The sequence below is a fragment of the Lycium ferocissimum genome, chromosome 5 (assembly GCF_029784015.1).
Source record: "Lycium ferocissimum isolate CSIRO_LF1 chromosome 5, AGI_CSIRO_Lferr_CH_V1, whole genome shotgun sequence".
NCBI lineage: Eukaryota > Viridiplantae > Streptophyta > Magnoliopsida > Solanales > Solanaceae > Lycium > Lycium ferocissimum.
Window position 1 is genome coordinate 7,058,538 of NC_081346.1, and position 27,801 is coordinate 7,086,338.

Sequence of the window (27,801 nt, forward strand, 5' to 3'; positions counted from 1 at the left end):
AATTAGAGATAAAAAAGGAAGTTGAATAATTGAAAAACTGATTTGAAATTGGATGAAAGTAATGGATATGGTGAATAATGGCGTCTATTTAGGATGAAGGAGAGAGACACGTTTTTTTTTGCTTAAATTTAGGGAGTGGGAAGTTATCGGATGAATGGTAAAAACATGGTAGCTATGTGAAGTAAATATGATATATTTTAGCTATTAAATATAATTATTGAAAAGTTTAGTTATGTTCCATAAATAGGTAATAATGGAACCTATGCCAAGTAAATTTTACTAAATTCAATCCCACCAGCCTGCAAGTTCGCAAGAATTAATAAGTGACAAATCACAAGTCAAATATCCGGGTTGGTACTTTTTCTTTTTCATTAGAATTTCTGGACTGGAGTATTATGTTTAGTGCACTCTGAAGAGTTCAGCATTCGGCGTTTCTTGTTTTTTACTTCTCAGTTTAGCGTTTCAAATCCAAATAGGCTGTTAAACCCCCACAACTGAAAAATAGGCCAGCGTTAATACGTGTCAGTTGATGCGGCAGACAGAATTGGAGTTAGTTGAGGTAAACACTCACTAATTAATCAAATTATGCAACTAAACCTAACCCAACTTTTAGAAAAAAGAAAAAAAGAAAAAGAAAAAAAAAAAACTCTATTCGTCCCTAAGAGATAGTAATAGAGTTTCAACTTTCAAGTATGAGAGTTAAATAATGGAGTATAATTCATGTGTTATGTGTATATCTAATCGCCAATTCTTTTTAATTTTTTTTTTAACTAAAATTAAACCTATATAAAGATCTACAACCACAAAAAGAAATTATAGTTAAAAAATAATTAATGTATATAATTTGACATATTTGTAATACAAAAATATAGTGTTTCACCATGTGGAAGAAACGAGCACACTATGAGCCTGTTTGAATTGACTTATAAGTTGGTCAAACCAACTTATAAGCCATTTTAAATTTATTTGGGTGTTTGAAAAAAATAGAAAACAGCTTAAATTAAGTTAAAAAGTGCTTAAAATAATTCAAAATTAAGAGGTTCCTCGACCCCAACTTAATTTTTTTTGGCTTGAAAGCTATTTTGGTTTGACCAACAACTTTACCCTTTTATCCCTTATATATTCTATTAATTCCAATATTGCCCTTACTTATAAAAATCCTTTAAGCACTTTTTTTCAAACACGTAATTACTTATTTATAAAATAACTTTCAGCACTTAAAAAGTATTTTAAGCACTTATGCTTAAAAGTCACTTTTTTTCCAGCTAATTCAAGCAGGCTCTATAAATTATGATTGTGAAAAATATTGGGAAAAAAGGTGGTAGGCTTGTAAATTGTTTTTCATAGTTCGATCCTTTTCAGTAAAACAAAACGTATTAAAATTCTAATAGTTTTTGTGTGAGAAAGGAGAATAGTTTGATGCCCCGACCAGAAATGTCAAACGTAGACATTCTCTCTTTTTGTAAAATTCTTTATTTGGCAGCACTTCCATCTCATAAGAGGAAAAAGTAGGAAAAAGATAAAGAAGATGATGATGAATATCAGTGGCGGAGCCATCCGATCACCCTCGGCGGAAAAAAACACTGTTTCTATAAGGTTAAAATTATTTTTTATGTATATATAATAGATGTTGAACCCCCTTAGACTTATTTTTTTATATTTTGAACCCCTCGGCGAAAATTCTGGCAACGCTACTAATGATGATAATGATGGAAATGGTGGCAAGCGGCTTCTCAAGTGTTTTAAATGATTGATTAGCCATCGAGAAACCACAAAATCACGAGTTAGATATTCCGTGAATTTTGGCAAATGCTCTCCCATTGGATTTACCCTTTTGCCCCGATGAAATATGTGAAAAAAGATCAGCTGTATTTTAATATCTGAAGATATCTTCCATTTAAAAATTTAGAACTAACTAAACAGTGGAGTCAATTCATGAATTTCTTTCGTATGATACCAAACCTTTGTTTCATGAATTTTTTAATGACTATAACTCTATAAGGAAAGAAGATAAGTCTTTTGCTTGAGGTTGCGTCCATAAGTAGAGTGGGGTTACATGTTTAATCCACCACGCGCGCGCGCACACACCAAAAAAAAAAAAAAAGAGGAGAAAGACACGTCAAAAGTTGTTTGTCTAAATACTTATATTGGTGAAGAAGATAGGAGTATATATTATAGACTAGTTATGTGAGGCTCAAGATATAAAAGTAGATATTTTAATTAAAGAAATATAATTTGTGTTAGTACAAGTACACAACAACAATAATCATATACCCATTGTAGTCCCACAAGTGGGTAATTACGTTAATAATAATTAAATTTCATATAAGTATATTTTCAATATATGAAAGCATATACCCATTGTTGTTGTGCACTTGTATTAACTTTCATATAAGTATATTTTCAATATATGAAAGCAAAACTTTCATTCCACTCCTTTAATATTTTAACTTTTCATTTTGATGAAATTATTTACTTCAAATCAAATGCGAAGTCAAAATTTGACATTTATAAGTTATGTATCCTAATTTTCTGAAGTTATTTAGTTCTAAATAAATAATCTATACATAGTTAATGAACTTTTAAGACAAATACATAATTTAACTTGTGCAGCGGATGGAGCTGTTCCTCCCTTAATTAGGGATTAGGGGTTCGAACATGGATATGGAAAAAAAATCTTTGGAGGAGGCGCTTCCCAGAATGGCACGATACGATGCGAATTATACGGATTAATTGGGCTCAAATGCGGATATCGAGCACCAAACAGAAAACCAAAGAACATGAAAAATGAGGTAGGAGGTTCGATAGCTTTTGAAAAGTAGACCTTGAAAACAAAAAAAATAAAATTGACTTAAATAAATAAGATTAGGACCTAAAAGTAATTAATTAAAAAGTTTAAAAAAAAATTGAAAATTCTTGTGAGGACTACAAAAGTCCCTAAGTTTGCCCTTATATATAGTAGTAATATAACGAGGAAATTTTTGTACGTTTGCCTCTCATTATATTATTCATGATGAAAGAGAAAGTAAATTTTTCCGCAGATGATGATAATTTCCACCCCTGATTCGATGTGTTTAACCAAAAAAACTTCTTAAATTAAGAAAGAATTTCATTTATAATTAACTTGTATCCTTTAAATGAGTTGGAGCGGGGGGAGGTTGTATAGTAGCGGTGCATCATTTAGGGACAGAGTTAGAGAGCTGTGTAATGGACGACCATTTTGCGTTGTTTGGGAGACACTTGAGTCAGCTGCCGGCGTTTGACCCCGTCCCTTCTTTTTGTTTTATAAATTGGCGAATCTAAAAGTATAAGATTTATGTCCACTAATTTGTAAAATGAAAAAACTTCATACAACTTGCTTGAGTTGTTCAGTTGTGTGACACACATTAAATGGAATCTTCGGATGCCCTGAAAAAAAATATGAGGTGCTCGAAAATAGCCGAGGTAGTTGAATATGAGGGTTTAATACCAGCATTTTAGTTCTTGCATAACTTGTCTCTACCAAATGACCCCTTTAAGTTATAATGGGAACTGGGAAAGAACCGAAGAAGGGACTACGAAGAAGTAAGCTTATTTGCAGAGCTACTTGGCCAGCAGACAAAAAGGAATTGATTGGACATCACGTCACAAAGAAGTTGAAAACAAGACTAGATTGTAAATGATGCTTGGTTTGTTTTGATAACAAAACAAGCCGTGACAGACAACTCTTAACCAATTCCTAAAATTCTTGAGACTCGACTAAAAGTCGTAATATTTGCATTGCTTTCGTTGTCTGCCAGAACTCTAGACTGCACATATTGAATCTCGACATTGTAGGTTTTATTTGTGGCTGTCCTCCCTATTAGGTGTCACAATTCAATCTGTACAAAGTTGTCTAATTTAGCTTATTAAATTTTCATGAGTCCAAATTTAAACGGGTCGACTACATATACTTGTTTTTATTTTATTTTCATTCGGTATTCGATATTCACTTTGGGTCTTGATTAATCCATATTTGTGTCGCGTAACTCAGGGCTCAAATCTAAAATCTTTGATTAAAGGTAGAAGAATCTTATTCATCCTACCACAACCCTCGGTGATACACTAAAATATTTTTTTATTGATGAATCAGCTTGAAAATTAGTTAATTAATTTAATTACAATTTTGGGTAATTTAGACTATATATCAGGGAGCTAAACTGATCCATAATACAACTTAGTTTTGTTGCGTTTTTGTTTCTTTTCTAAATTTTTACACATAGAAACACACACACAGTGTGAGGAAAATAATAACCTTTCTAGTGGTTTGTGATTAGTTACGCTAATAAGGAAAAATGTAAATGAAAGAACAATTTCGAGTTAAGCGAGCTGAACTATTTTTGTAAGCTCAAATTGACACAACAATCTCTATCTAGTAAGGCTGAGCGGCATGTATTTCCACGGTGCTCATTTTTTTAATTATGAATCGTGGCTAAGTGATCCAACTCACATTGGGCCTAGTGCCCAGGAGGTTTGGCCAATAGTGGGCAAGAAATATTAAATGGTGACGTAGGCGGGGGTTTTCCGCGAGATGGGAAATGAAAACGATTTTCCCCACACGAAGTTTGTGAAAAAATGATTGTCTGATAATGAGTAAGAAATATCTGTCTTTCTGCTAAACTGGATGGATTGAATTCATAATTCATTAGATGCTTTTTATGAATGTCAACTAAGTATTGTAAGTAATTGCTCCCGGTTGTTCAATCATTTGATAACCGAGTCATTCTTTGATAAATGATCACTATGAGTCGACTCAAGAATTTGATCAATCCTATTTTCTCCGTCGTTAAGGTGGAGAACTGAACCAAGAATTCTCTTTCTTCATCAGCAATCGAATCACTATTCGCAACCCAGGATTCTATTTTATCATCATTCCAATCCCCGTTCACGTTTTTTTTTTTCTTATCAATGAATAGATCTCTTTACGATTCTGTTATAATTTTGACGAAAAGAGAATAAAACAAAGTAAAAAAATTCATGTTTTCTCTTTGGATGGATTAGTTTGATGAATTAGGTCATGATATTTTGTTAATTCAATTCATTTTAATTTGAGCAAGTTTGATCTAATTCGCCTATTTGACATCGCTAAATTTGTATAGACAACTTATCCTATATTACTATGCTCATCTTCAATCTTGATCCAAATGAATTCAATAAGAATATATTAATTTATAGCGGGGAAGAATCGCTATGCACATGGTTCTACATCCATACAGTTTTCCATGTTTCTTTTTCACCATCTGGTGTTTTGAAAGACGATACACCAGGATTTTGTTATGTTCTTTTTTATTATATATGTCTATGGGACAAAAGATTTTGCTTTGAGGTATTTGTTGTTAGGATCGTCAATAGCTGATCGGCTTCTTCCAATGTTTATAAGGATCCAACTCATCCTTTGAGCTTTACTTAACAAACAGTGTGAAAGTCAGCGCTAGTGCTATTTCGAAAAAGTTCAGTTTATTTTATCTTACATTAGCAACATGACGCCAACAAAGTGACAAATCGCCTTAACTCCTCCCCCCTGTCACCTTTCAATAATTTAGATTGTAAATAGGATCAATTGATTCTATAGTCTTTTAATAATTTATTTTTAATTCATATCTTTTATGAGAAAATTTCAGTTTTACATGCAAGAAATTTTAAAATTCCACACAAGAGATTAAAAAGGGTTATTTTCTTATAAGCAGTCATAAGAAATCATTTCGTAAATATTCGTTAACTCGTAATACTCTCCGATTCGTATTATCTGTGCATAAAAGTATTTTGTCTCTTTATAAAGACATCTAATAGCTCAAATTATAAGAATGTTTGTCTAAATTGTGATTTTTCTCTTCATTAAAAACTCATTTATCTCTGCATTAAAAACTCACTTAATCAATACTCCAATAACTAGAGCAATATGTAAGGTTATTTTTTACTGATCTCATGGTATCAGAGTCAGACTTATTCTCAAACATTGTTTAGTTGATGTCAGACACTATCTTATAATAATGTTGTTCATGCTTTAGATATTCGGTTGTAAATATGTAGGGAGGGTTGAGTGGAGGTAGATTATGTGCTTCTATAATCTTGAACATTCTTCAAATTATGAATTGAGTTTTGAGTGATTTACAAGAATGACTTTGAAAGTTTGTGGCCTTGAATTTTTGCCCCGCTTGATCCATGACCGAAACTTGAGTTTAACAAATTTTGATTTTCAACCGACGAAATTTTATCCATGTGATAGTGTAGATCAATGGTTCAAAATCACCGATTTTCAAGGTCGAATATAAATTTTTATTAATTTTTGAAGTCGAATTAGATCAAAGATTCATTTTCTTTATCACTTATCGCCTAGCTACCATATTTATCGAAGTACTTTGGTTCCTACTCCAAGGAAAAAATTTATACGCACTAATGACTCAACCATACTTACTTGGCAATTTCCACCTGGCCACTTCAAAAGAGTTGTACTTGCGAGGTAGGTTACGGATGACAATTTTTTTTTGATGCTCCCAAGAGAAACACCCGAAAGCAAACAACATTACATGAATTATTTTTCCACAGAACAAGAATTAATCCTCCATTATTCTCATCATGCACTTGTCATAAATCATTCATATGTTAGAATTAATATTTTATACATTTTCAAATATATATTTATAATAAATTGTAGTTTACAATATTTAATAATAACTTTTAAATATAAAATTTCAAGTTTAAAATATTATATTTAAATATTGACATTGAAAATTAACCTATTATTCCCAATTTCAATTTATGTTGACGTGATTTGATTCCACATGGTGTTTAAGAAAATATGAATGACTTTTGAACCTTATGATTTTAAATATGTCATTATATTTGTGTTACTATAAACCTTTTGACACTTATGATCTTCAACTTGTCATAATATCTGTGTAAGTGCGACTACAAAAGCTTTTCTTCCAGGATTAAATAAGAAATGCAGAATAAAAAAATTTCAAATATAAAAATAACACTAAGCTCCCGTTTGGCCATAGATTTTGAAGTTGAAACTTGAAATTTGTGTTTTTAAAGTAGTGATTTTTGAAACTTGAAATTGTGTTTCGATGTGCATTTTACTTGGAAAAATTTGAAGTTTTGTGAGTGGAAGTCCTAGAAACCCAAAAATTAGCCTGGATCAATTTTGGGAACTTGAAAATTTATTGAAGACAGATTTTTAAAATCTGATCCAAAATCTATGACCAAACGCTAGCTAATAGTATTTATTCTGAGCTAATCAATTATTTAAGTGGAGTACTTTGATTGTCTTTTATTACACACGGCTGGCAGGTGCTTCAGCGGATGGTGCAATTGTGGCCTATAAAAAAGTACGAAAGACTTTATCAGTGAATCCCTTTTTCCCCAAGTGAAAATATTTGGGTGGGCCTTTACATTCTTGTTTATTCTTGAGAACGAAAGCTCTCGCAATAACTCCAAATGTATCCGATTGACATCTAGACAGATAAATTGAAGACCAAAGAGAGAGAAGGACCACGTAAACGAATACAGTCCATGTATATAACGAAGGATTCTTGAAAGAACACGATATAACTCTTCTTTGCTTTTAAACGACGCCGCTAATCGTTTTATTTTGTTATACTCACCAAGGTTCTTGAGACTAAAGTACTTCTCTTACAGCTCTGTCTTATTTTTTTTTTTCCTCTTCTGGCTTAACAATGTCTGGCGAGGCTTCTTCATCTGGGTTTAATCTGGAAGGCATTGATGATGTTCAAGATTATCCATGGGTCAGTTTTCTCTCTCTTTCAATCTCAATTATATGTTGACTCTTCTCGGGCTTTCTTGTTAAATACTTGTCTGGAATTTTTGTGAGGAAATGCAGGCGAAATCAGGAGAAGTGCCAACTATTTCGTGGGACAGGTATAATCATCTATGTGAGATTGTGCAGACGGGTAACAAAGCATATCGTGACAACAGATGGGACGAGGTAAACCCAATTCTCTTTTCATAAATAAAATACTTCCTTTAATTAATGAACCTCTGTCCTCCGTTATTCTTTGTCTACTGGTGATTATAAAAGAATTGACAACTGAAGATTTGCTATTCTTGTCCGTCTAACATATCCCTATAATTGGAAAACATAAGAGAATGGTTTATTGGGTCTGCATTTCTCTGTTTGTCTGGAGTGGAGTGAAGAAGAAGTGGATCTTTTAATATGATTATGTGTTAAAGACTGCAATTGGTGAATCCTATGAACATGACTTGTTTCCAGGGGTAACCTTAAATAGAATTGATCACATGTATTGGGACCACTATATTCATCTTGCACTGTCATGAATCTACATGTACTACCTAGTTCCTTGTGCCAAATAACCATTAGCTAGTGATTCTGCCTGTAAGTCTAGGAAGTGTTTCTGCTCTTCATACCTCACAAAGGCGGGTTTTGAATGGAGGAAAATGTTTTCCATGTGGGAAATCATCTTATGGATCGGTTTCTAGCAAAAAGATTGAAAATAATGTTTATGTGTTCGTTGAAGCAAGTGATATAGAATATGCATTAGTGATATATGGAAAGGAAAAATGACCTCCGCCCAAAATTTATCGCAAACATCTCTTGGTGACTGAATACTGGAAATGATTGATCATGAAAAATAGTTTTCTCCATACTAAAATAAGCCCTTGTTTCTTTCATTGTTTTCTTATTTCTAAGAGGTACGATAACGTACTGTATTCTGTAACTTGAAATTTTTACTTCATAAGCCAGCAAAGGTTTACTCTTAGGAATAGGAAAGATACACAAGATTTAAAACCAAATTGTTTATGAACTCTCTTTTTCTCATGGCTGATGAAGAATGGACTAGGTCTGTTGTTTTATACTTGGTTTTGTGAAGAAAATCTTGAGACTTAGGGAGCTAAAATCAAGTGCATGTGGTCCAATATTTCTGCTATAACTACCTGACATAATAGTTGAAGGTGGTTGAGGGGCCTCTGGTTTGGAGAGATGTTCTAGAGGTTGTTTTGACAACATACCAGTGCCTAGTCTAGTGATCAACTTTTTTCTTTAATGTTGTCTGTTAACTCAAAAACCACCTCCTTCAACGAGTAAGATTTTCAGGCTTTAACTGTATTATTTGATCATCGTAAAGTGTCTTTTATGCTTGCTTGTATCTTCTTGTTTTCTCAATAAGTCTGCTTCCTTGGTCAGGCTATCAATCGTTATACAAGAGCTAGCAACATTAAGCCGAATGATCCTATTATTCTTAGCAACAGATGTGCTTCATACCTCAGGTGAAGTTTAGTTTATGCCTGGTATTTCTGATGCATATCGAATGTTTTATTGCATGTCATCTCTGTTGACATTGCCATCTTTACGTTTTGAGTCTATGTGAATGCTCACCATTTCTCAAGTAGCTGAACTTAGTTTTTTTATGACTGAATTTCCAGGTATAGCCAATTTCTGAAAAGTAGATCTGCATCAGATTCAGAATACAGGCCATTGAGTGGGTTGGATCCTACAACATATGCTGGGGTGTGTGCTTTTTGCTATTATCTATGATTTCAACCTTCTCAGTAGAGGGTTTTGCAGCAAATTTAAATTGTTTTACTTCAATATCAGCTTGCGTTAAAAGACGCTGAGAAGGTGATGCATCTGGAGAACAATTCAGTTAACTCACATATTTTGAAGGCGAACTCACTCATTTTGGTAAGGAGATTAATCTGTTGTGCATCATTAACTTGAAAAACACATGATTTCAACGTATGTGGACTTTGGAACATAGCCTTATTTTCTATTTCCTTTTTTTGTTGTTTCCTAAACTCTTATACTTTAAGGGTGGGGGAAATAACTAAAAACAGGTTTGTTCTAGTGTGTTGGGACCACCTCGTAAACGTTGTTCTATCATGAGAGTAGCAAATACTTCAACTGTCTAATTCACTCAATGGTCTTATGTTATCTCATCAAATGCTTATTTCTTTATTTATTCTGCTGGCTGTTAGTTTGTAACTGTTTGAATGTAGTGAAGGAGATTGCCATACTTCCAATCACTTGTTAAATTTTTGGACACTCATCTCATATTTCTTGAATTGGCAGTTGGAAAAATATGAGCTCGCCCAAGAGGTAATCCGTTCAGGACTTCAAATGAATCCTCTAAGGTAAAGCACATTATGGTGATAAGCATAACTATAACATACTTTCTCATCTCATTATCTGTTCAAGAAAGTTTGTTAATTGTTGTTTCTTCTGCAATATAGCAATTCCCTTCTAAATTTGGAGAAATCAATCACAGCCACACTTGGAAGGAGAAGCCACGGGAGACCACAGCGCAGTGATGATTTTGACTGCACTCTGTGCTTAAAGCTATTATATGAACCTATAACAACTCCCTGTGGACATTCTTTTTGCCGTGCATGCCTTTTCCAGACAATGGACCGGTGTAAGTTTTACATATTGAAGTACAATCATCATATTTTCTTCTCTTACTCTTGTTCCTTACCCTTTGGATAAAAATTTTGTAGATAACAGATGTCCATTGTGCCGGACAGTTCTTTTGATTAGTCCCAGGACATGTGCAATCAGGTTAGTAGCTTATGGTACATCCTCCCATTGTAGTTGTTTTACACTTTACTGCTGAGACTGCAGCTTCTGTATTTATCTTTTTCTCTTTTACTGGCATTCAGTCACATGCTTTATTGCTTCCTCTCTTGTAATGCTGTTAAAAGAGAGTGATTTCTCTAGACCACAAGCCTTCCTGCAAAAGGAATAAAAAGAATATTGCATCTGTACCCTTGCATTCCTTGATGACTCTTCACAAAATATTAACGGGTTAATTGAACTCATTTTGTCCATGGGGCTAAGATTGCTTTATCTATATTTTGTCTTGTGTGGATAATATGCCTCATTCTTATTTGCACTTTTTCAGTGTAACATTGAATAACATAATACAAAAAACTTTTCCTGAGGAATATGCTGAAAGGAAGGCTGAGAATGACAGTTTGATAAACCTTGGTGTTGACTTGCTGCCTCTTTTTGTCATGGATGTAATTCTGCCATGCGAGAAACTTGCACTTAACATTTTTGAACCTCGTTACAGACTTATGGTGAGTGTTACTTGACTCTTATTTTCTTGACTATTAGTGTAGAATCCAGATATGCCTTTTACGTATGGGACCTAGATGAACCATCATTGTTATATTTCTATATCTTGATGATTATGATTTATTTAGGTATTCTATTACCTGTGGTCCGAATCATTGTGTCTTAGTTTACCATATATATAATTTAAGAAGAATAGGTCTGAATAAAACTTTTCTGCTACTTCATCAAAAAAAAAAAAAAATGAACTTTTTGTGCTACTTTGACATAAGAAAAAGATGAGGTAAAAATGTTTGGATATTGGAGCTTATCACCAATAGTAGAGGTGTTGTTCTATTATTAAAAAAAGTACGATTATCCTATTTTAGTTAATTCTCAAAAATAAAAATAAAAACAACAGCAACCACGACTGAACTTCGCGCCCAAATTAAAACTGGGATCTACTTTACCAATCCTATATGTCCAGCCTGCGCACATTTGGACCCCTATCATATCCCTGCTCAATTAATTTGTTAGACATCCTCTAAAATTATATTTTAGGGATTCTTTAAATATCACACTTATCTCTATACTTCACGCAATCTAAGAAAATTAAAGAGACTCATGTCAAATCTGGACCTAATTTAAGTTCCCGAAAAGAGGCAAAATTTGAAATCGGGATATTTTAGATGTTGTTTACTTTTTTGTCTACGCTTTTTGAAGACATGATACAATATGTATGCCTGGTTAAGGAGGAGCAGATCTGGCAATTGTGGTTTTCTTTTGCAAATTTGTGCAATTTTGAAAAGACATCTAAAGCATCTCTGAGAGATGGCTCCTGCAAGTAATCTAAGTGTATTATGAAGTTATACATGCCTGAGTAAATGTACTATCTGGTTAAAACAAAACGTTCATCAAAGTAACTACTGAGCATGCCTCAACTATTGCTAGCTTTAGCTAATGAACGATATGTTTAGAAGCAAAAGAGAGGGAACGAAGTTTGAGAATCTTCTTCTTCTTCTTGTTTGATTGTAGAAAGATAAGGGAACAACATAAGAGAGGATGTTTTTGCAATTCTTTCTCCCGGACATAGAATAGGAATGTGGAATGTATTTTTCTTTCTGACTTTCCAACTCGGACAAAATAAATGAAAAACATTAATACTTAGAGCCTGTTTGGATTGGCTTATTTTAGGTGCTTTTAAGCACTTTTGTATTGTTTGGGTAAAATAAAAAGTGCTTTTAAGCACTTGTTTTTAAGTCAAAATGACAAAAATAAGCCAAAAGCCTTCTAACTCATGACTTTTAGCTTATAAGTCAAAAGCCGTAAGCCCATCCAAACGGGCTCTTATTCAGTGCTTTTTTTTTTTCCTCATATTTATATTTATTTTCTCTTGTTTTCCCTAGATTGCAAACAAGCCTTTCAATCATGCATAGTTGAGATGGAACTTCATAGATCTCATGTGCATACTGTCTTGCAAAAGCTTACAAATTTTGTTGTTGAAACAGGTTAGGAGGATAATGGAAGGAAACCGTCGAATGGGAATGGTAATTTTTCCTTTGGTTTTCCCCCAGTTGTTATAATTGGTTTCGCAGTCTTCACTTTTGGCTGACGCTTCACCGTTAATCATGCAGGCTGTTCATGATCCTATGACGGGTTCGGTAGCGGATTATGCTTGTGAAGTGGAGATTATAGAGTAGGTTTTTTGCGAGCTATTCAGATTTTGGGGATATCTTTAATGTTATTTCGTCTCAAGATTCCATCATGTTATTCTTGTTCGTAGAATTTGATAACCTGCGTCTCTTCGTGTAGGTGTGAACCACTTCCAGATGGGCGTTTCTTTCTGGAGGTGACTATCAGCTTTTTGTCCCATTATATGCTTTTCTTTTTGTACCATGAGTCTGCCTATTAGCATGGCGTTTATTTACTACATACGAGTTCATTAACATGAGGGTGCAAACTGCTGTAGGAGGACTTTAAAGTGTAAACTAGTCAAGGTTCGTCACCACACACACCAAGTCATGTATAATATTGCATCCATGTAAGATGCTGTCGGTGCACCTGACGGTTTGTTCAAAGTGAACGCTGTAGCTACTTTTGCCCATATATGTTCTTCTTGAACACTTTGAGCATTTCTCCTTTCAGCACATTTAGAATTCAATTTCTTTGTCAGATGAACCCTGGTTTTGGTTGTTTCTCTTTTGAGTATGAATTCAAAAGGCTATTAGTTCCACCAGAGGTGGTGTCATGTCTTGATATCCCGCCATAAGAAAGACAAATTTCTGCTGAAGCTTTTCTTTCCTCATAAAAGATCTTCAAAGTTCTTTTAACTTGTATCTGATTTAGCACAAATTTATGCAGATTGAAAGTCGACGTAGATGCCACATTGTACGACATTGGGATCAAGACGGGTTAGTTCAATTATTGACTCTTTATTTGTGGAGATGGAAATGGGTAATTAAGTTTTAGAAGTAGTAAGAAGGGCACAGAAACATAGGTTCAGGTACCATATGGTTGCCAAAGGAAAACAAAAATGCAGAAAAGTAATTTCTGACCTTTTCTGTTCGTTATGTAAGCAGGAGATTCGTAAGAAGAACAGTTCAAATAGTTCACAAGAAAAAAAATTATCAATAATAAGTCCTGGCAAAAGTGTAGGAAACCTTTCTTTTCCTTTCATATAAACGTAGTGAAGAAAATGATTATCCTTTTTAATTTATTTCTGGAAAGTAAATTCTCAAACTTCTTATAGAAGAGGCCAACAATTTTAAATTCTAGAAAGTGAGGGGATAGTAGGAATCTCTGGGTTGGTCCAATTGTTGCTTTGCGTTGAGTCAGGAGGTTGGATCCAATATGCTATCCCAAAATATTATGTGCAGCACCTACACTAAAATTTTCTATTATTTTGCTATTTTATGCTTGCTTTTTTATTTTTTTTCCTTGGCCATTATTATGAAGGTATCGTGTTGCTGAGGTTGAATGGATACATGATATATCTCCAGCTGAAGGAACAAGAGAGAGGCATGAAGTAAGTTGTACTGCAATGCCTCTGAGAGAGATTTATCGATCCATTTTATATATGATCCTTATTTTTGTGCTATATTAATCTTTTCTTATTTTACTGCTAAAAGAAAGATTCTTGTTTCTTGTGTCTCTTTTTGAGGATTTTGGGGCAAACTGTTTTTATTGGGATTCCTCTGAAATCCAACTATTATTGACTGCCTTATATTTCATATGAGAGAATTTTCTGTTCTCTCTTACTAACCATGTAATTCATGCCTTTTCAAGTTGAATTATGATGGAAATAGCTTGTTTTCCTCTCTCTTATATGCTTACTGATATATACTCTGTGCACATTTGTGTGTATGTAGTACTTGTATACTGTGTGCACAATTGTGTGCCTTGCTTTTCAGGAACTAATACATTGTCAAGCTGTTAATGCTTTCAAACTCCAGCTTGTTCGCTCAAGTTTCTTAGCTTGTATATTAATTGTTATTTGTCAATTGCTGATAGTTACTGGAGATGACAAATAAGGCGGCGGCATATGCTCAGCAATGGTTGAGGAACGCACAAGAAGTAGCTGGAGGTAAAGTCAGTATTAGAGTTTTTCGTTTCTGGTCTTTTCTTGTGGCAAATGATTGTAGTAGGTCCATTTATAGGATGACATTTGATGTCTTTTGATCCTTCATACATAGCTACAACACTTCTATAGATAGGTTTTGAAAGTAGATGTACCACTTGCATAGATAGGTGTTAGCTTTTTGGGATGCTTGATGTACATGCTACAACACTTCCATAAATGCTACACCTTCTTGGTGCGATACGTATGGAACCTTCTGAATTATCAGAAAAAGATGACTTTATCAATCAAAAGCGGTGAACATGACCTGGAAACTTGTTGTCCCTATCGATCTATATTGGAAGGCTTTAGGCAGAATGCTGAGCTTTATGTTTCTGTTTTGTGTATTTTAGTACAGCCTAATTATTCTATTGCTTAATATCCTTTCAGTATAAACATCATAACCTAGACTTTGCCTTCAGATCGTAGACGTGCAGAACTCTTCAAAGCTGAAGGATTGATGCCATCTCCACAGGATCCTGAGCGCTTAAGTTTTTGGGTACGCACTTGAATCCATGTTCAAGTTAAAAACAAGAAGTAGATGTGAATTAGAATTTTTATATTTTGGTGCCTGAACAAATGCAGCTTAACACTCTGACGAGTCGTAGACCAACAGAGAAATTAGACCTGCTTCAGATAAGAGATACACATGAGGTATTTGTTCTTTCACATTTCATTTAAATCGTCTTTTTCTTGAGTTCCTTTATTCGATAATAAGGTTTTGCTACACGATGGAGCTTGCTTGTAGCACGTCGTGAGACTAGGCTAAAAGGCAGTTGAGCAACTCAAGCGAATTGCCTTGTTCTAACGTAGGACAAGAACGATTTTTTTTTTTTTGATAAGGACGTAGGACAAGAACGATTAGAAACATACATGTAGAAATAGCAATCAGAGGGGGGTGGATCCAGTGCTTTCGCACTGGAACTTAAATCCATTATTCTAAAAGTACAACGAGTTCCATACTAAGTATCTTAAAAGTTGAATCCATCAAATTAAAATCCTTGATCCGGCTCTGTCAAAAGCCATGTTTTATGGCACTAATATCCCTAGAATAACTCAACTATACAAGCGGAGTGTTCTCTTTCTTTTTCTCTCTGATTCTTTCTTGATTAGTCGCTTTTATTATCTGTTGATTGTGCTTAATTTATTCCGCAGAGGATAAGGCGAGGCCTCCTGTACATGAAACAAGAAGAGCAAGGTTGTCGACTACAATAATATTTGGTGAACATGTAATTAGTTCCTTTTACATGAAAGCAGGAGAAGGCTGCCACCTGCTACAAGTTTTGGTCAACCCGTAATTAGTTCCGTTAGTTGTACTATCATTGGTTGTTGTGTAAAGCTCATTTTGATTTCAATATTTTTTGATCCACATTCTGGTGGATCCTCAACCCAATTCTCCTTTCATAGAGATATATTGTTGACTTCAATTTTTTCTTTATTGTAAAGGCCTGCACTGTTATTGAATTAGACTATTCTTTTTGTTGTAAACAGTGGGTCGACCCCGCAATACATTCAGTAAAGCCAAAACGACGATTATGTAAAGAGTGGATCTTTTCGTTTGGGTAGCAATACAATCCATATTGTGTTTGCTTCCTTCACCAAATCCATACCTTGTTGTTTCTATCTAATTGCTGCTACTTGTATCGATTCCTTCAAGTTATGCTCTGGAAGCTTGTTCAAGATCATCAATAAGATATTTACTGTTTTTATCATCTACTTTTCCGTCTTTATTCTGATTTTCTCTATACTTGTGGTGCTAGTGTCGGTTCTTCGTAATCGTTGGGTTTTTAGCGCAATGAGATAGGACTGTGAGTTGTGTTTCTGGAAATTATCTGTTACTATGTGACAGCTTTTTCATGGCATACAAGGAAGACTTGTAAATTTAGTTCATGGAGTAGTGGCTAGTGGACTTATTTCTATATTTATTAGGGCAATTGGCAGGAATGCCCTTATTACAGGGTGGTCTTTAAGTTTTGCCCTTCAAAATGGTGGTCTTTAAAGTTTAAAGCCCTTTAGGGAGCCATTTGTCGCGGGTTAAACCCCCACCTGCGCGAAAATTAATTTTTTTTTTTTGCAAGGCATAGAGTTATAACTTTGCCTTAAGACAGAAAGGGCAGAATTTGCAGACCCACGCAAGTTCTGCCTTTTTTTACAACTTCTGTTTTGCGAAAAAAATTTAAATTTTCACTGAGCGGGGGTTTGAATCTGTGATCAAGGGGTTCCTAGTGAAGGGGCAAACCTTAAAGACCACCAATTTGAAGGCAAAACTTAAAGACAACCCCAAATGAAGGGCAATCCGCGCAAAAAAAAAGTATTTATTACAGCTGCACAGCTTAGATTTTAGCGTGCAAGGAAGCAAAAACATTTGAAGGCTCTTATTTTTTTTTTTTTCCACCGTCACTCGTTTTGACTAAAACGATCCTTGTTTTACAGCATAAAAATCCCAGAAAATCAGGTGGTTAATGTATTAGAACCAATTTAATCACGTGAATGAGAAAGAGCAACATTTGACTATTTGTGTCGTAAGACAGACCATAATCCGAACTTACTTAATTGACATTTGAGTAAAAGTTATAATCACTAACGATGTAAAAAAAATTCAACATTATCCATGTAATTTAACGTGTTATAGTACGTTATTTACTCTATTTTTTCAGGGTATCACGTCTGGTTTGTTATCAATAGTTACTTATTATTGCCCGTGATTTAACCTGGCAGTGAAAAAAATACTGTACACGGTTAGTCAAAAGGTTAAACTCTTGGCATTAGTAGAGAGAAATTAACATACCTAGAAATTCGGTGATTGGTCCCACATCTTGCATAACCAAAGGCTGATTATCTGATTCTTCTGTAATGATAGCCGTTTCCCTTCTCAAAGGTCAACCAATAAAAGAATTTCTTCAAGCATTATATTCCCAGCTGGATACGCGGTTTGGACTTTTGTGTTTGTTGGAAGTTAATCACATCATTTCTTAATTATAAAACGTTTTGAAGAAACAGTTTGTGGATAATTAACAGAATGATAATTCTTTCCCGAAAAAGTCTACAACTTTCAAAAACTACAAGAAGGCACGTTCTATCCTAACATGTTAACAACAAATGTTCACAATACTCTTCATTACAACTTACAAACATAAACGTGCTACACTCTCTTTCAAGAATTGCCTTTCATCATTTGCTATTCCTATTATGTCCATTCAACAATTTTAGTGTTCTGACATCTAACATCTTGCTCTCATACAACAAAAGATGAGAGGAAGAAAACACCCTTTTGTCACTTTTGCCTTTCTCGTAGTACTATTTTTTGCAAATGTAGCCACTTCAACTTCAAAGGGGACAAAATTTACGCCAGCCGATAACTATCTGATCAATTGTGGATCCCCTGATACCACTTTGCTTGATGATGGAAGGACTTTTAAGTCTGACCCTCAATCTGCTTCTTACTTGTCCACTGATGAAACTATTTTAGCTTCTGTTAAGTCTTTACAAGAAAAGGTCACTTCTTTTTCCTCAGAATCTTTGTTATATCACACAGCAAGAATATTTGAAAGTGAATCTATGTATAGGTTTCTTGTTTTTCAACCAGGCAGGCATTGGGTGCGTTTGTATTTTTATCCTCTTTCTCATCCAGATTACAATCTAACAAGTGCTATGTTCACTGTTACTTCTGATAGTATTGTTTTACTTCATGATTTCTCAGTGAAGGATACTAGTAAAGTTTTGTTCAAAGAATACCTTATCAATATTACTTCATCCCAATTCACCCTCAAATTTTCACCTTTGAAGAAATCTTTTGCTTTTATCAATGCCATTGAGTTTGTCTCAGCACCAGATGATCTCATTCCTGATTCAGCTGCTGCGGTTTCACCTGTTGGTGATTTCAATGGCTTGTCTCAGTTTGCTTTTGAAGTAAGTTATCGGCTAAATATTGGAGGGCCAATTGTTACACCTAAAAATGACACATTGTGGAGGACATGGTTGCCTGATGATCAGTACATGTCATTTCCGGAAGGGGCTCAGAATGTGTCGGTTCCTCTAAAGACAATCGTATATCCAGATGGAGGGGCGACGTCTTTGATTGCCCCGAAATCTGTTTATGCAACAGCTGATAGGATGGTGGATGCTGGGGTGCCAAACTCGAATTTTAAGCTAACATGGGAGATGGACGTTGATCCGAACTTTTCCTATTTGATCAGAATGCATTTCTGTGATATTGTGAGCAAAGGCCTAAATGAGTTGTACTTCAATGTCTATCTTAATGAGATGGTGGGAGTCTCAAGTCTTGACCTTTCAACACTGACTTCAGATTTGGCCACACCTTATTACAAAGACTTTGTGCTCAATGCCACAGCCATCACCAACGGCTCGATCATCGTACAGGTGGGCCCCGCGTCAAACGTTCAATCTATCCTTCCGAATGCCATCCTCAATGGCTTGGAGGTAATGAAGATAAGCAACATAGCTGGAAGCTTGGATGGTCTGTTCTCGTCTGGCAGACCCCACCCAGGCGTAATGCCAAGATCACGCGGAATGAAAATTGCTGCTGCTTTTGGATTAATATTAATGGTTACAACATTAATATTGCTTGTGATGTACATTGTTCGTTGGCGAAGGAGGCCAGCAAAGGGTTGGCAGAAGCAAAAGACATTCTCTTCATGGCTTCCTCTTAATGCCAGTTACTGCAGTTTCATGTCAAGCAAGAGCAAGACTAGTTGTTCAACAATCATATCCGCGGGCCTAAACTTTGGCCGCGTCTTTACTTTCAACGAAATCAAGAATGCAACGAAAAACTTTGATGAGAAAGCAGTCATTGGTGTTGGAGGCTTTGGAAAAGTGTACCTTGGTGAATCGGAAGATGGAACGAAACTAGCTATAAAACGAGGAAATCCATCATCCTCTCAGGGCATCAACGAATTCTTAACTGAAATTGAATTGCTATCCAAGCTTAGGCATCGACATCTTGTTTCGCTCATTGGTTATTGTGATGAACAATCAGAAATGATTCTAGTTTACGAGTACATGTCTAATGGTCCTCTTCGTGACCACATTTATGGTTCCGATTTGCCAACTCTAACATGGAGACAGAGGCTCGAAATCTGCATAGGAGCTGCTCGAGGGCTACACTATCTTCACACTGGATCAACTCAAGGAATTATACATCGCGATATAAAAACTACAAACATCCTCCTGGATGAGGACTTTGTTGCAAAGATGGCTGATTTTGGCTTGTCAAAAACCGGTCCTTCATTGGAGCAAACGCATGTCAGCACAGCAGTGAAGGGTAGTTTCGGGTACCTTGATCCTGAATACTTCAGAAGACAACAACTAACAGAAAAATCTGATGTGTACTCATTTGGGGTTGTTCTTTTCGAGGTATTATGTGCAAGGCCTGCACTTGATCCTGCATTGCCAAGAGAACAAGTGAATTTGGCTGAGTGGGCAATGCAGCAACACAGAAAGGGGTCTCTAGAGAAGATCATAGACCCTCATCTTGCAGGAACCATTAGCCCCGAGGCTTTAAGAAAATACGTAGAAGCGGCAGAGAAATGCTTGGCAGAATATGGGGTTGATAGACCTACAATGGGAGATGTTTTATGGAATTTAGAGTATGCTTTGCAGCTTGAATCAGCATCCCCACAGAGTGGTCTTCCATTGGAGAATGAGAATGAGAAGGAACATTCCAAGCCAAGTTCTTCAGAACAGCCTGTGATGAATTCGAAGGGCAATAAAGAAGATCAGCTCATTGACATCAATGATGATTCTGGAGTGGTGGTTGGTTCTCCTTTGTTTTTAGAAGGTTTTCAAGGAAGATAACTGAAATAACTTCAATCAAAGATGATCAGCCTTTTTATTTTTTTGGTTTTTCTGCTTTTATGTTTTTTTCACTTTACTTTTCAAGCAATCTTTGGGTTCTCTGTGGTTGATTTCCTGTTTAGTTTATGATGACTGGAGACATGCCAGATGTTTGTCTGTATCCAAGGATCTAATTGACTTTCCCTTCTAGTGCTTGTAGTTGTATTTTACCGATTTATCTTCGCTCAGGTGTTAATTTTCAAAAAGTAATGTTGCTATGTGATTTAGTATTTATAAACCCACTAAACTGTAAAATGGTGAAATATATGGTAGAAGCCATTCGTTAACACATTTGACTGGAAATACGAGTTACGCTAATTCTTGTTGGGTGGCGTTTCGGTGAATATATCGTCTTTCTACGCATAAAAAGAATAAACGCAAGTATACCAATAGAACTTCTTGTAGTAGTATTGAAAATACAGATGTAACATGCATCACATAACAAAAGCAATGACTTTTTGAAACCGACTAAAAAGAAAAGTAAGAGAACTAACGACTCTAATTGAAAGGAAACGCCATAACAAGTGACTGTCGAAAATCCTAAAATTAGTTGGAATGAGAGACCCACACTTTTACTGAGAAAGTATATCATGTGTGCACATCTGGCAAAAGCCAGAACTATAGAAACATGATCACAAAATTGTTAAAAGTATAGGAAAGGAACATTACAAACCCATTAACATTGATATGTACAACAAAGTTTCTTATTGTTAACAAAATACACAATTGCACCAGACATCCTCTTCTTTCCAATCATTGTGGTGCCTCCAGCTGAATAATGAAAACAGCACAGAAATCCAGGAATAGGAACTGTGGACCGCTAATTCTTTGGAGATCAAGCAGGTATTTTTCGTCCTGAGTTTTGTAGAGCTGTAACAGTATTTTTGCAAATCCACATTAAAAAGATTAAATAAACAAAAAAAACTCCTACTAGTAGAATCAATGGAATTTTGTATTTAGTTGGTCTCCCTTTTTTTTTTTTTTTTTTTTTTTTTTTGGTGAACGCAAGTTCAACAATCGATGCAACTGAATACCAGAAGCTAAAATTGTTGTCCAACATTATGCCTTAAAAAAGAAACCACTTTGTTGAGAGCAAAAGATGATTTAAAAAAGATAATCATACCTGCATTTCAAACTTCACAGCAGGTTGTGGCTGTAAATGTGTACTTATGGCAGTTGCATTGCTAATAAAATGATCATCATTCATATGATTGCTGGTCATGCTATGAAGATCCAGATCATGACACCATAAACACCTCATATTATAGTGCCCAATTTTTTTCCATCGAACATTTAGTTCTTGTAGAGTCCCAAGAACCTGATTCATGATCTCCCTTGGATTTGCTGGAGACTGAAAAAGTAATCAACATCAAAATGAGGAAATTCACACAATATTTCCATTACATATACAGCAAGAAAACTAACCTGAAGTCCAACTAGCCATTTTTTCTCTTTGGAAAATGGGTGTCTCAAACTCGATTCTTGAGAAATTCCGTTCCCAGTAGACAGTTGTAGATCAAGGTTTGGAAACAATCCTGGGGAATAACAATCCTGAAGAAACACAGGAAAGTAAATTACAAGGACCACCTAATGAGGGTGGAATACCTAAGACTATAGTAAATAGTTATCTGACATTTGAAGAAGCATAGCTCTAAACTTAAGGGAATAGGGTACGGAAGTTACACAAGTAATATTGTTTAAAGCCAGAGCCCAACTACAGTGCTCTCAAACTTGTAGTAAGAGCGAAATGTGAACCATAGTAGTGTATCTTGAAATTAGTCATATGCAGAAGACTATGACTCTTGACATGCTTTGCAGTTTTCAACTTCATATTATAGGAAGCCAACAGATTCAATCAAGCAAATATCAGGGTAACTGTCCCAACCGCAAACATGAAAGAGGATGGAAAATGCGCCACCTACTGAATTATAAGATTATTTTTAGACTCTCATACTATCAGTAAGAAGTTCAGAGGTAATAAGAAATTACAAGGTGAATCTAGAGTTAGGATATAGTTGGAGAACCGCAGAACATAGTAACATCTCTTCTTCCTTATTTGTACAAAAAGAGAGCAGCATGACTGTAGTCGGAGTATCTTCATTGTTATGGGATTTTCACAAATTCTAATTTTCCTATCTGACTCGTGACAATCACACAACAGCATGAACAGTTCTGCAGTTCACATATTCTTGTTGACAGAATGGATAGTATATGCAAGCCCAAAAAATTTATGCTATGAGAAACAATGAACTAAAAATAAGAGAGGGCATACCACAGATTCCTGAAACTCAGCTCCTAGATAGCCACTGGAAGCCATGGAACGGTTGTCGTACAGCAGATAGTATGCAACAGTAGCCTGGGACAGACACATAAAGGTATAAAGCAAGCTGAAGTAATTAAAAGGTTTACTACATTTCATCCCTTTGCAATCAATTTGATTGAAATCATGGAATGCGACCTCAAACTTAGTTGAATATATCTATAGATACATATACACTCACAGATATATATATACATATATATACTAGCAAACTATGCCCGTGCGATGCACGGGGCCCAACATGATTAATTTGGTTACTCAATTTAGTTAGTCTTTATGGTTTGTATATTTTGCAAAGGATACCGTGATTCTCCTTAGTGAGTCTCCATATTTTTTTCTTTTCGTCTTATTTTTCCCCTTAATTTCTCAATTGTTGTTAAAATTTGTCTTATTTTGGTTATGTCCGCCTTTTTTTATATTTAGTAAGTTGACAATTCAAATATCCTACATGTCAAGTTTATAATCATAAGATTCAAAGGATGTTTTATTATATTATACACATTTTTAATTTAGAACCACAAGATAGTCTATCTTTATTTCTTAAACTCCGTGTCTAGTCAAACGTAGACATTTAAATTGAGACAGAGGGAGTATATGCCAAATGAAGGAAATGAAAGGATAATTGAGACACTGCGGACACGTGGGGACTTAAAAAGTAAACACACATGAGGTAATATTAATGTTACCTCATGTGTGTCTATCTTTATTTCTTAAACTCCGTGTCTAGTCAAACATAGACATTTAAATTGAGACAGAGGGAGTATATGCCAAATGAAGGAAATGAAAGGATAATTGAGACACTGCGGACACGTGGGGACTTAAAAAGTAAACACACATGAGGTAATATTAATGTTAAACTTCTGAAATGTCCACATGTTAGTCCTGGCTTAGAGTACAATTTCAGTTGCTTTTTGTACAACTTATTGTTGCTGTGTTCGTCCACTTGGGCGTTTGTTGTTAAAAAATACAAAAAAAAATTATCTTATTTTGGTTATGTCCGCCTCTTTTTATATTTAGTAAGTTGATAATTCAAATATCATACATGTCAAGTTTATAATCACAAGATTCAAAAGATATTTTATTATATTATACACATTTTTAATTTAGAACCACAAGATTTGAAAGTCTATCTTTATTTCTTAAACTCCATGTCTAGTTAAACGTAAACACTTAAATTGAGACAGAGGGAGTATATGCCAAATGTAGGAGATGAAAAGACAATTAAAACATTGTGGACCTGTGGGGACTTAAAAGGTAAACACACAAGAGGTAGAATTAATGTTCAACTTCTTAAATGTAAACATGTTAGTCCCTGCTTAGAGTACAATTTTAGTTGCTTTTTGTACAATTTATTATTGTTGTGTTCATCCACCTTGGGGGTTTATATATAAGAAGAAGAAAAATATAGAATAGAGTACAATTTCAGTTGCTTTTTGTACAACTTATTATTGTTGTGTTCATCCACCTTGGGGTTTTATATATAAGAAGAAGAAAAATATAGAATAGAAAAATAGACATGTACTTTTAGTAATGTGGCCAAGTAATATGGGACGAAGGGAGTACTTCATTTATTAATTCTTAAAGAACGTGAAAAGTCAAGTAATGTGGCCAAGTAATATAGGATGGAGGGAGTAATTTATTTATTAATTCTTAAATAACGTGAAAAGTCAAAAGTGAACAAGTAAAAGTGCACGGAGGAAATAAATGTGTCGGAGAATTAAAATTGAAGTGCATACATGTATACATGTGAAGAGAACAAATATTCAGCAAGAACGTGAAAAGTCAAAAGTGAACAAGTAAAAGTGCACGGAGGAAATAAACATGTGTCGGAGAATTAAAATTAAAGTGCATACATGAGAAGAGAATAAATATTCAGTACTATGACATATATCAACGTGAGATTTATTAATTCTTAAAGAACGTTAAAAGTCAAAAGTGAACAAGTAAAAGTGCACGGAGGAAATAAATTTGTGTAGGAGAATTAAAATTGAACTGCACACGTCTATACATGAGAAGAGAATAAATATTCAGCAAGAACGTGAAAAGTCAAAAGTGAGTAAAAGTGCACAGAGGAAATAAATGTGTCGGAGAATTAAAATTGAAGTGCATACGTCTATACATGAGAAGGGAATAAATATTAAGTATTATGACATATGTCCACGTGGGATAAAAAAAAATAGTTGGGTAAAGTGTACAAGTTTTATGGCTTATGGTACAAGCATTCATTGCGTGTACAGTTTGTAAAGCTTTTGGTACAAGTATTTGGTGTTGTGTTGGTCCTCCTTAGAGGTTTATATATATATATATATATATATATATATAATCTCGCCCCAAGGGTCAGCAAATACACTGAAAAGCCTCAATCTCTAGTGTAGAAATGTAAAACACAAGTATATCTACAATCGCTGGATTTTTTTCATTTTCCAGTGCCCTATTATCAGGCATATGCAATATAGGAAACCCACAAGAATAGAACAGTAGCTACGACAAGAGACAGATTCACAGGTGTAAGAAGTAACATACATCATCTTGTATTCTCTTTTGCAAGGATTCGAGCAACTGGTCTCTATCAAACCCCGTCCTAGTTACACGCTGGACAATTTCCTCGTCAAGCTGCAGCAAGACAGCTTATAGTTACAGCAAGAATGAGTAGATAGACAGAATTGCATAGCATAGTATTTAACAAACAGACAATTATATGCATGAGGAGCGAGGTATACGGGATAGATGTGACAAGTTTTTGGCATCTCCAGTCAAAACGAGATTCTCTGCGATGGCAGCAAGAAACATAAGTTTTCCCTGATCCCGTTAAAAGGAATTGAAGATTGATAACAGTGTTTTGATGTTCGTTGGAAGTATACTTGATGATTCTTTTATGTCACCACTTGAATTAATACAAGAGTAAAAAGTGGAGAAACCACAAGAGTCAGTGTCCAGTATGAGTTTCCAGATATGCAGCAGCATATCTAGCAGGATTTGAAGGTAGCAGTTGACAAAAAGGGGTAAAACCAATTGGAACCGTTTCAGCATCGTACAAGATAATCTTTGTTATTACTTATTAGCATAATAATGTTACAGTTACCTTTTTAAGATGTTGCGTAGCATCAGGTGGAGGAACCGCCAAATAACGAGGAAGATGAATTTTGAACCACTGGTGCTGACGAATATCAGATATGGATATGCGCTTCATAGGGTCAACAATTAGCATCCTTGGTATCAAATCCCTAGCTAAAGGTGACAGATGACTTGGAAGGGTGTAGAGTCCACCCTGAATGAAACATGGTCAACCATGTAAAGAACCACTACCTCAAACTGCCAAAACTTGGAAAGTCTAGGGAAACCAGACAGAGAAGTAGATCAATGGATGTACCTTTATTTTCTTGAAAAGGTTAGGAATATTCTCATCATCGAAAGGAAGTGTACCACAAAGAAGAGCATATAAGATAACGCCACAACTCCAAACATCTACCTCCGGACCAGCATAAAGTTTCCCAGAGACAACCTGCAAATAAATGTTGTCTATTGAACTTCGGCCCTCCAGCTCAAAAGAGAAATGGTTATCTTAAAAATTACAAACTGTACGGTTTTCCACCTCAGGAGCTGCATAATTTGGACTTCCACAACTTGTCTTCAGAAAATGGCCATCTCGCATAATGTTGCTCAAGCCAAAGTCTGCTATCTTTACATTGCGTCTTGCATCCAAAAGCAGATTTTCAGGCTTAAGGTCCCGATGAACCACCCTATTCCTATGGCAGTACTCCACACCAGCAATAATCTGTCCCCAGTGAAACAACCAAGATCTTGTAAGACCTAAAGCCACTGTTAGAAGTGTCATTTGCACTATCAAAAGACCAAGATAAGAAAATCAACTCTACCTGCTGAAAAAAATGCCGAGCTTCTTCTTCCTGTAACCTGCCCTTTTCTACAATATAATCAAAGAGCTCCCCAGACTTAACATACTCCATCACAACATATATATCTGTTGATGTCTCTATCACTTCATAGAGTCGTATGACATGTGGATGCACAAATAATCTACATATTTTTATTTCTCTTCTCACTGCACAAAGATAATCATGGATGATCATCTAAATTATTACAGGAACTAACCAAGATGCAAAAATATATCATGGTGGAAAGAAAAAAAAAAAAAAAACCGAATTTTGTAGGTAACTTAATGATACCCAGGTATGAGCTTCTTACGTTTTTCCTCCATGTCAGGAGTCTTCATTTTTCGACGGTTAAGGATCTTGATAGCCACTTTGTGGCCAGTGAGCAAATGCTCAGCAATTTTGACTTTACCGAAGGATCCATGGCCAAGTGTTTTTCCAACCCTGTAGTTCCCTAGAAAAGGACACTCTGGAGTTGGACCAACTCTGTTACTCATTTCCCTACACAACACCTGATTAACGCCTCTACAAATTTAGTCAAAAGGATTTTGATTACCCAAAAAGAAAAAAAATCAGTCAAGACAGTTAAATACCTAACTTTTCATTTTGAATTACACAGTAATTCCATTCTCTAATAAGGTCTTAAACATAGTTAACAACTTTAATTATCACATGACAAAATTAAGTCAATTGAGCAAGCCGCCGATTTTAACGAACAAGTAATCCGATCCCAGAAACTTCAAGTTATCAACTTGAAGATTCCGTAATCGATGATCAAGCTAAACGATTAACACCTAGATCAAGTTCAACTCATAAACTGTAATTGTTATTTCAAAGCACAATTTTTCTCAATAATTGACCGGAAAAAAAAAACACAAAAATAAAGAATTTTGCAAAAATAGACACAAGAAGTAGCAGAGAATTAAGAAAAAAGATAGAACAATACCTAGAAAATGTATAAAATGAATTTCTAGATCAAGTAAAACGATTAACACCTCGATCAAGTTCAAATCATAAAGTGTAATTGCCAATAAAAAGCACAACTTTGCTCAATTATTGACAAAAAAAAAAA

General features: G+C 35.0%; 3 protein-coding genes across 5 annotated transcripts; 2 read left to right on the top strand and 1 right to left on the bottom strand.

The window, feature by feature from the left end:
• The first annotated feature begins 7,460 nt into the window (after positions 1-7,460).
• On the top strand, positions 7,461-16,269 carry LOC132055707 (uncharacterized). The gene is made up of 18 exons (XM_059447657.1): positions 7,461-7,766; positions 7,862-7,966; positions 9,185-9,267; positions 9,424-9,508; positions 9,596-9,682; positions 10,070-10,131; positions 10,231-10,412; positions 10,495-10,555; positions 10,899-11,076; positions 12,559-12,597; positions 12,685-12,746; positions 12,863-12,899; positions 13,412-13,461; positions 14,006-14,075; positions 14,561-14,633; positions 15,089-15,165; positions 15,252-15,320; positions 15,822-16,269. Exons 1-18 carry the CDS (start codon positions 7,698-7,700, stop codon positions 15,879-15,881), a joined length of 1,449 nt encoding a protein of 482 aa, XP_059303640.1. The 5' UTR covers positions 7,461-7,697; the 3' UTR covers positions 15,882-16,269.
• Positions 16,270-17,680: 1,411 nt separating this feature from the next.
• Positions 17,681-20,800, top strand: LOC132055705 (probable receptor-like protein kinase At5g61350). The gene has a single exon (XM_059447653.1). The coding sequence runs from the start codon at positions 17,916-17,918 to the stop codon at positions 20,478-20,480; it is 2,565 nt and encodes an 854-aa protein (XP_059303636.1). The 5' UTR covers positions 17,681-17,915; the 3' UTR covers positions 20,481-20,800.
• A 259-nt stretch (positions 20,801-21,059) lies between these two features.
• Positions 21,060-27,793, bottom strand: LOC132055706 (serine/threonine protein kinase OSK1-like). 3 transcript variants are annotated; one of them, XM_059447655.1, is made up of 11 exons: positions 27,725-27,793; positions 27,043-27,241; positions 26,715-26,899; positions 26,432-26,614; positions 26,210-26,341; positions 25,922-26,107; positions 25,363-25,452; positions 22,792-22,875; positions 21,945-22,070; positions 21,643-21,870; positions 21,060-21,389 (listed from the first exon to the last, which is right to left on the bottom strand). In XM_059447655.1, the coding sequence occupies exons 2-11, from the start codon at positions 27,224-27,226 to the stop codon at positions 21,273-21,275; spliced, it is 1,515 nt and encodes a 504-aa protein (XP_059303638.1). In that variant the 5' UTR covers positions 27,227-27,241; positions 27,725-27,793; the 3' UTR covers positions 21,060-21,272. The 3 variants fall into 3 exon arrangements, with proteins under 3 accessions (XP_059303638.1, XP_059303637.1, XP_059303639.1); XM_059447654.1 differs by having other exon boundaries at positions 27,043-27,254; XM_059447656.1 differs by having other exon boundaries at positions 27,043-27,230; positions 27,725-27,757.
• Positions 27,794-27,801: the final 8 nt, after the last annotated feature.